At 40.4% G+C, this 9,383-nt stretch overlaps 1 protein-coding gene across 3 annotated transcripts in view; it reads right to left on the bottom strand.

Annotated features, from left to right (window-relative positions):
• GLS (glutaminase) overlaps nucleotides 1–8,631 on the bottom strand; it is an 83,705-nt gene extending 75,074 nt beyond the window's left edge. Inside the window, exon 1 of one of the 3 annotated variants that reach the window (XM_003801823.2) lies at nucleotides 8,039–8,631. In XM_003801823.2, the coding sequence (XP_003801871.1) occupies nucleotides 8,039–8,409 (371 nt within the window). In that variant the 5' untranslated portion in view covers nucleotides 8,410–8,631. The remainder of the gene's footprint in view (nucleotides 1–8,038) is intronic. The other 2 variants (XM_023508092.1, XM_003801824.1) reach the window with 2 other exon arrangements.
• Nucleotides 8,632–9,383: the final 752 nt, after the last annotated feature.

Genomic DNA, 9,383 nt, shown 5'->3' with positions numbered 1-9,383 from the left:
AAAAAAAAAAAAAAAAAAAAGAAAGTATTTAAAAGTTATTTTTAAATCAGTTTATCATTTTGAATTTAGAGTCTTCTGACTGATAGCAAATATCCAACAACATCAGCAAATTAGCAGCTTAAACCTGTCTAGCTGAAAGCTGAATTGATGGTAGCTGACCATGTAACACCGTTAGTGTTAGGCAGACTAGAGGAAGGGCAATTACTTTTTGTAAATAAAGAATTATTGAAAAACAGCTACCTTCAATTCAGAATAAAGATAAATCTGACAAAGTGACAAATTCTATTTATCTTCCAAGTGATTTTGCTCTAAGGCTAAATACTGGTAGAATTTAAAAATAAAATTTACATCTTTTAAGGCTTTATTGTTAAAAAAAAAAAAGACTTTTATTTTCTATTGTCTTATCTTAAAAGCCTATGAGGGAAATTAAGGTGGATTAATTGCTCCCAATTTACAGAAAATCAAAGTCAAAAGTCATCAGAGTCTCAAATCAAGCAAAATGTCCAATGTCACACAATTTCTTAGTGGATGGCCCAGAATTAGTCAGCTACTTTTCTATTTCTAGTCCCAGACTCTTCCTGCTCTGCCACACCAACTGTACCCAGTTGTTAATACTCCACTTTAGAAGAAATGCCTAGAGTTCATTAAGACTAATGAAAAATGAGGCTCTTTACTTATTGAAGAATTTCTAATCAAAATTCTAGTAGGAAAATAAACTTATGTTGGATGACTAAATAGCTGCCTTGTTAAGACTGCATCCTGTCAAAGTAACGCTGAGATTAACATATTAAATTATAAATGCAGTAAATTATTCAAGAGCAAGCCAAAGTAAAAAGCATACAAGACAGCTTTTACATGACAAAGAGGTGAGGCCGTCCGTATCAGCCAATGGTGACTTGCCTGGATGGGTACCACTTTTTAATTTTAACCCAAGAAGTAGTCTGCCTATCTCAGATGGGAAGAGTACATGGACAGATCAAGTCCACAATGTCCACCTCTATTACTCTTTCCAATAATACATTCATTCTTTCAGTCAAAAGCCTTTAATAAATCATTCTAGTTGGAAAAATACACACACCATGTGAATTCTGTCACTACAATTACTTTGATATCACTATAGATGACTTTGTTCAAAATAATTAAAATATATAGGCAAAAATTAATTAAAGGTACACATAAAGAAAAACAATCATCTCTGAAAATGGAATGGGCTGCTTTCTTTGTCAAATACATATTTAAATAGAGATGAATAAGAACCTACAGAGAATATAACAGGAGAGAAAAAAATAGCAGTTAGATGGGTTCGTAAGGTCTCTTTTAATTCTGAACCTAAAAAAGTAGCTCAGTATTTCTTCATCTGCTGGTAAAAGATGAAAAAAATAGAAAACAAGTCCATATATAAATTAGTTAGGTCATTTAATATCTGTGGGCCGCTTATAAAATATGCAAATGAGGTAAAATTAGGTGTTCTTTAAAGTTACAAAAACTCACAAAAAAATAAATTCATTCAAAGCAGAACCTAAAAGGAGCTAATCAGGGAATGAAAGAACTGCTTCCAAATAAATATGTTTTAGTGAAGGGTTAGACAGACTACAGGAGGGGCAATCCTTTTTTGTAAATAAAGTTGTATTGAAAGACAGCCACCTTCAACTCATTTACCTATTGTATATGGCTGTTTTGCTATCACAGCTTAGCTAAGCAGTTTTTAACAGAGACCAGAAACCTCCAAAAGCCAAAAATATTTACTATGTGGCCTTTCAGAGAAAAAGTTTGCCAGCACTTGTCTTAGAACTTCATTTTATTCTAACAGAACAGTATAATAGTGCTTCCTTATAATAAACATAAGTTGAACAAGAAATGTTAAATAAAGCAGAGAAATATGCACCATTTTCTAAGGACACTTAAACCAAAAATAGATTAAAATTTTAAACGTTTGATGTTTGAGGATAATAGAGAATATGACTGGATAATGCTGATAAACAAAAACTGTACAAATCCATTCATAATCTTTTTTCATAATTTTTTTCAGTGTAATGGTGCTTACTATTCTTATACAACAATAAACAGGATGTTAGGGTAGTAGACTAGGCGGCAGAGATTTACAAGTTCAAAATTTAACAGGTATGGTTCTTCTATTTTAGAACATATATAATGTTTTCTACTGTTTTAGAATTTTCACACTCATGATGGAAATCTTAAAAGTAATTATAAGGAGACTGGAAAAACATACCTATTCACATAAACCACAACTACTAATGTCATTTTGGCTTATTTCCTCTGTTACTTTTTCTGAGTTGTTTTTTAAAAGCTTAAGGCCACCAGAGATCATACTACATAGATAACTGTTGTATTCTAACTTTTGGCCTAACATCACATTTTCTCATATGTCTTACAAGTATCAGAATACATTTTAAACGTCTAAATAAGAGACTTTCATACAGATGTACCATATTTTACTTACCATCCCACTTATGTTGAACACAAGTTTGTCCCCGTCTTCCCTAATATGCATAACACTGTACCAAAATATTAGGGAATAAAACTTTCTGCACTTCAATTTATTAGCCTAAATTCCTAAACAGGTATGAATAAGTTCTTCATACAGCTTAAAAATTGCTCTTCAGAAAGGCGATACTCCCACCAAAAATCTGAAGTATCTGTGTCTCTCAAAATATCACGATGACAATTTTAAAATCATCTTTAGAAGCTCGTACCAGACATTAATAGACAAAAATATATTTCTAAATCCTGAAAGGCATTGACATTTTATTCGTTATGCAACATCAAAAATTCTATTTTTCTAAGACAAGCTTCTGAAACAAAGTTTACTAAGATTTAAGAGCAAGGTATAGGCTTACAGAACAAGATTTGTTGGCCATCGACAGCAAATGCACCCCTCTTATGGCAACAAAGCAAAAGCAAAGGCCCAAAAGTTCTGTTTTGAAGTAGTGCTTTTACTATAAATATTTTAGAAATCAGAAGCAATAATGAATGTTACATACCAAGCAAAGGATACTTTCAAAAGAAGCCAGAACATACTAACACTTGGCTCCACTGCTTTGTAGGTATTCAGAAAAGCACCATGCGCAGTCATATGCACTGTGGTTCACAACCAAAGAATTTTACCTGAGTAGATTCCAGGGTAAAATTGTAGTAACAGTGTCTCTACCTGAAAGTTATGTCCCTCATTTAGAGATATCGACTATTAGTAACTATTAGGATATATTATAAATACATCTGTGCACTCTGCTTTCTTCTCCCTAGTAATGGTGAAAAGGCACGGACAAGCAACTCTAAGATGTAACCTTGGCTTAAAAGGGATTTAAATATGGCTGAGCTCCTTAATGCAAATTCTACAATTAGACTTTCAGTCTATATAATTTTTTATCCCTTCAAATATCACAAGAAGAAAGTAGTATTGCCTTATGCTAATTTCTTTCAAACATTTTTTTTAACTTGAAGAAATAAATCCACACATATCTTCCGCAAATATCCTTTCAAGGTGGCATTTATCTTTTTCAGAATAAAACAGTACCCCTCTTCCCTCTTCTTTTTTTGGTTACATAACACCTTATAAAAAAGGACAGATTCTATTTGGTAGTCATTTCTTGAATTAGCTGATTCTGAGGTAGGCACACCTATGAGTAAAGCAGTAAAGTCTGAAAACAAGAAGCTAAAACTCAAGGAGACTAAACCTCAGGATCTAATTCTTACTATTTTAGTAAACATCCAAATAATAAAAATAGTGGCATGCAGTTTGTTAATGACAGATCATGGATAAATTTCTTAACAGATAGTGTATGTGCATGGTTTAATATAAATAGAAAGCCACAAAAAATGTTATATAGTTAGTGGAACTCTTTCACTTGCTACTAAACCAAAACTGAAATTTATTGATAACTAGAAAAAAATCTTAATATTGAAGAAATGATAAAATAACTGAGGGATGACTGAAAAGCCCAAGGAAGTTAAATATACTTTCAATCTTGATTTTAGTTTAAGTGAATTGTAAATATGTTAACTTTTAAAATTAAAAGCAAATGTGATACTGAAGGGTCATAAAAGCATTTGTCATCTACTTCACAGAAGTTTAAAATTCCAAAATATATTATCTCTACCTGCCAAATACTGACTCAATTTCATTATCAGTACTATTCTATCAACCCAATTCAATGTTTGCTGAAATGGCTAAGCATTTAATCTTACTTTGAAAATAAATTCTCATAGTATACAATGCAATGATTATCTTTACCCTTCACTTTCCATTAAGACTATGAACTAGGCTCGGCGCCTATAGCTCAACTGGCTAAGGCGCCAGGCACGTACACCTAAGGTGGTGGGTTCGAATCCCCAGCCCGGACCTGCCAAACAACAATGACGGCTGCAACCAAAAAATAGCCAGACGTTGTGGTGGGCGCCTGTGGTCCCAGCTACTTGGGAGGCTGAGGCAGGAGACTCGCTTGAGCCCAGGAGTTGGAGGTTGCTGTGAGCTGTAATGCCACGGCACTCTGCCCAAGGGGACAGCTTGAGGCTCTGTCTCAAAAAAAAAAAAAAAAAAAAAAAGACTATGAACTACCAAAACATAAAGCCATACTATCTGAAGCTGGCTGAAATAATTTTTACTTTTTATTTTTAAATATAAATATATTTTAAATTATGCTTAATTAAAATATATATATTTTTAATACCATAACTTCATGTAGCTGTGCAAACATGCAATTACTGCATAATGGATATGTAGTATTTAATAGATACTACCAAACTGCCTTTCAAAATAGGTGAATTATGCCAGTGATTTGCCAGAAGTTTAAAAATGATTAAAAAATAAAATTTAAAAAATTCCTGAACTAATTTATACTCCACCAGCAATGCAAGAGTTCCTATTTCCCACATCTTTTCAATCACTTGACCTGATATCTGCCAATCTGATAGGGGGGAAATGATCTCATTGTTTTTTTTTGGTTTTTTTTGGTTTTTTTTTTTGAGACAGAGTCTTGCTTTCTCACCCTCGATGAGAAAAGAAAAGAAAAGAAAAATGGAAAAGGAGCAAAGGCCTCAGCCTCAGAATTTAGCCAGTGAGGAAATCCAAAAAGAGCCAAAGAAGCAGAGAGAACAATTTTGAGTCAAGTAGACATGGTTCTCAAAATAATGGAATGAATGGTTAAAAAAAAAAAAAAGATCACTACAGGAAAACCAAGCAAAGATCATTAGACTTTCCTATATGATATTAAGATATTACTCATAGACTCTTAACCTCAACTACATGAAGTTGTGTGATAGCCAGTATAGTGGGTGACACTGGTTCAAAGAGTTTGTGAAAAAAAAAAAATAAGCAGATTACTTGCTTATATTCCACTTCCTTCCAGAATATTAAGTAAACATAAAGTCAGGACCAAAGCAAAGGAGGAAAAGTAAATATCCTAGCCATGAGAACTAATGCAATTGCTTTGGTTAAGCATTACATTTACTCTGACCTTATTTACCAGCAAGACAAAAAGGTAAACAGTTCGAATCACCCAATTTAAGATAAGACAGAAGTATAACAGTTTCTCACAAGAAACTTTTCCCTGGAAACTAAAAATATAGAAGAATCTCTCATAGTTGAGTCTGAAATTCAAAGGCCTATGTCCTCAACAGGCTTTATAATAAAGAAGTAATTTTTTTCTTATTTATGTAATAAACAGTTACACAGTATTTCACATGTTAAATATTGTTCTAAGCCTTTTACAAAATGTTAACTTCATTTAGTTTTCATGTGGCTATTTCCTTTAATAACAGTCTACAAAATCTGGAAGACAGGATCCTGAGTGAGTGCATGCATCCAAGTGGACAACTGATTGAGAGGGATGATCAAAGTATGAAGAGGGTGTGTGTGTGTGTGTGTGTGTGTGTATGCTTATTAAAAAGGATAACAGGATCAACTGGAAGTTTATTTCCCAGGATGAGAGACATGTTTCTCACCTAAAGGCAAAAAGGAAAGAGCCAACAGAGGAAAGCTACATTTGGAAACCAAATCATTCAAAAAACAGAAACTTTAACCAAATTAAAATACCTTCTTTAGAACCTTGAGAGCATTGTTAAAGGATGATTTCTTACTAAGAAAGCAATGAATGCTGGGCACGGTGGCTCACGTCTGTAATCCCAGCACTCTGGGAGGCTGAAGCAGGTGATCAGCTGAGCTAACCAAACCAGCCTCAGCCTGAGCCAGAGCCAGACTCTGTCTCTAAAAATAGTGGGGCACTGTGGGGGGTGCCTGTAGTCCCAGCTACTTGAGAGGCTGAGGCAACAGAATCCCCTGAACCTAAGAAGTTTCACGTTGCTGTGAGCTATGACACCAGGTACTCTACAGCAGGTGACAAAATGAGATTCTTCCTCCAAAAAAAAAAGGCACTGAAGCCAGAAACCAATGGGCAACAAATAAACAACAAAAGCTCAATTTCCTATTTGATAAGGAGAGAAGGGGGGGGGGGCTAAAGCTCCTGAAGAGACACGGACATGAAGACACAATTTTATTAGAAAGCAGTTCCCATCCTATAGCTTTTAAGGGAAACTTTTAAATGGTAGTAATTTCATTTTGCAATTCTGTGACTCAGGGCACAAGTATTGAAATCCTTGGCACTTGACTGGTAAACCAGATGATCTTAAAGTAAAAACGAGCCTCCCATGAGATTAAGCATAATTCCAGTCCCTAAAACATCAGAGAAATACAAATTTAACAAATGTAGTTTTCTTTTAACTTGAAAGGATTTCAGCCTTCCAACTCAAGGTATTAAATGATCTGCCCTAGGTCAGGAGACTACTTTGTGACACAAAATCGTCTTTACAGAACATCACAAATTTTGCCCATCATCAAGTAATTTTTTTTTTAAAATCACCCTTTTCAGTCTGGGAAAGCAACTTTAATTTGGAAAGTTTTAGGAAGGTCCCAATTTCAATTACAGGAAGCATCAAGCAGCCCTGAGATTGAAATTATAAGAGTCACACTTTCAATTTGACTTAAGGAACTCTAGAGCTGGGAATAGAAGTGAAAGGGAGGCAAAACTGGAGCATTAGCATACAAAGGCAGAAAAGTAGGAGGGTATTGAGAAAACAAAGTGTGTCCATTTATATTACACAAGACAGAAATATTCACGTAACTGTTTCACTTATTGTTTAATAAAAACCAATTCTGGTTTGAGACTAAACTACTGTGCTATACACACATGAGTCAACATCCTATCACAATTAAGTCACAAAACCTACTTAAGTCAGATTTTTTTTCACTAAGTTTTATGTCACATTATATCATGGCTATTTGACGTTTATTTTTAAAAATCTGTCCATCTCACGGAAGATATCATACAGGCCAAAGCTAGTCCCCCAGTGCAAACAGGTAGTCTATACTACGTACCCCATCTTTTCGGCCACATGACCCTATTTCTCATAATCTCACTTCTGAAGCATTATTTCCGGTGCCCCAGATGGCTCTACGCACGCCTGTAAGAACCACGCCAGAAATACAAAGATTACCCTTCCACATCTGGCTTCCAATGGAATGATAGCAGAGACCTAGGGAGGGCAGGCAGAGCGGAAACTCAAGCCTGGAAAACCGATAAGCCAGGAAGGTGTGGGCTCTGCTCGATGCCCGACTCCTAAATGTCACTCGGTAGAGATGTTGGTGTGGCATCACCCACGAAGCGCTGGGGCGGGCGCGCGGGCGCCCAGGCGCTGCAGACCAAGCGGGGCACGGAGCACACGGCAGTGGCCAGGCAGCGACCAAGGCCCAGGACCGGCTGGACTAGCCCCTCGGGCCCCCTGAGGCCCCGCCAGGGCGACCTGAGCCAGGGGCGGGGAGGGGAAGTGGGGGCCTGGCTGAGGGGCGCAGGCTGGGAGGCTGCGGGCGGGGCTGGGCCTAATCACATGGCGCAGACGGCGCAGGCCGCCCGGCATCTCTTTCTTTCTTTTCTAGAACCTCGGCTCCATCCCGCCCCACCCTGGGCACCCCCGGGCCCGGGCCCCGAGCGGAATAAGGCCTCCTCCGCCTCGCAGAGACACTCACTTTTCGCCTACGGCCACCAGCTCTTTGCCTTCGCTGTTGGCGAACGCGTCAGTCTCCCCGGGGCTGTCCTTGGGGCCGGGCGCGGGCGGGGTAGCGGGTGGCGACGCCCCGGGCTGCGGCTGCGTGCCCCCCTTGCCTAGCTCCTGTAAGATCTCCGACGGAGAGCTGGACAGGCCCCGTGTGAGGGGCACCGCTGGCCGGCCGCCCCCGCCCCACCACGGGTGGAGTCGCGCGGCTGCCGCCGGGCCCCCGCCCCGGGGACGCCAGCACAGGGTGACCAGGGGCTGTGCCCGCCTGAGAGCCGCGCTGACGGTGGCGGGCGACCTCAGGAGCAGGTTCCGCAGCATCGCCGAGCCTCTCAGCCGCATCATGCCGCCGGGTCCGTCAGCGCCCGCTCGACAGGGGAGGATGCTCCGGGCGTGGGCGGCTGCCTTCCTTAGGGAACGCGGTCTGTGGCGGGCCGGTGAGATGACAGAAGAAGAAAGGGTAGTGACGTGGGTGTGGTTCCGGCTTCGGCTCCGGCTCCTGTAGTCGGTGCTACTGCAGTTTCCGAGGACACCCGCTACCAGTCTGCCTCTCTCTGCCGAGAGCTCCGCACTGAGGCTGAAGCGCAGGGGAGGGCTGAAGACATTCCGCTCTTACCCACTCGGGGGCGGGATGACGCCGGCGGCCTGCCCCTTTTGCCCATTCTGATTGGCTCAGACCTTCGACCTCTCTTGTGATTGGTGATTGGAAGAGTCAAATTTCTCCGGGCCCCGGGTGCGTGAGGAGTCGGGCGGGGGAGCGGTGGGGGCGGGGAGAGAAGTCAGACTGATGTGTGAGGCTGGTGCGCCAGGCCGGGCTCCTGAGGAACGGGTTCCCTCAAGCTGCGCCATCCCCGAGACTACCCTTGTTGGGTACTACTGATGCAGGGGTCTCGTCGTTTACGAAGTGGGTGAAGTCTTTCTGGACTTTTGGGTCTGGAGCTGTTGCAGAGACGGCTGGACGAGAGCCCCCGCAGGCGAGGGGTATGAGGTCGGCGGGCCGGCCCGGAGCTGGTGTCTGTCACGACCGTCGGAGCTCTCGAGACTGACCCGAGTAATCCGGTCAGGACGCGCGGCAGCTCCTCCGAAGGCTGCGGTCTCGAGAAGGCAATCCGGGACGAGCTTTATCCCTCTCCCAAATGTAGCATTTTCTTGAAACTTTCCATGGTTGGCTACTACCCAGATGTGAACTGTTTTGGAAAAAATGAGTGAAATCCTTTCAGCTATGCGATCTAAGCCATTTGAAGAGGGGGGAGTGTGGTCCGGGGATCCGGAACACGACAGCTTGCATTTTTAAAAATTATTTTTTAAAAGATGTACAC

Source organism: Otolemur garnettii, unplaced genomic scaffold (assembly GCF_000181295.1).
Source record: "Otolemur garnettii isolate 467f Iridium unplaced genomic scaffold, OtoGar3 scaffold00222, whole genome shotgun sequence".
Classification (NCBI taxonomy): domain Eukaryota; kingdom Metazoa; phylum Chordata; class Mammalia; order Primates; family Galagidae; genus Otolemur; species Otolemur garnettii.
Note: the sequence above shows the minus strand (reverse complement) of the source record. Positions and strands in the feature narration are given on the sequence as shown.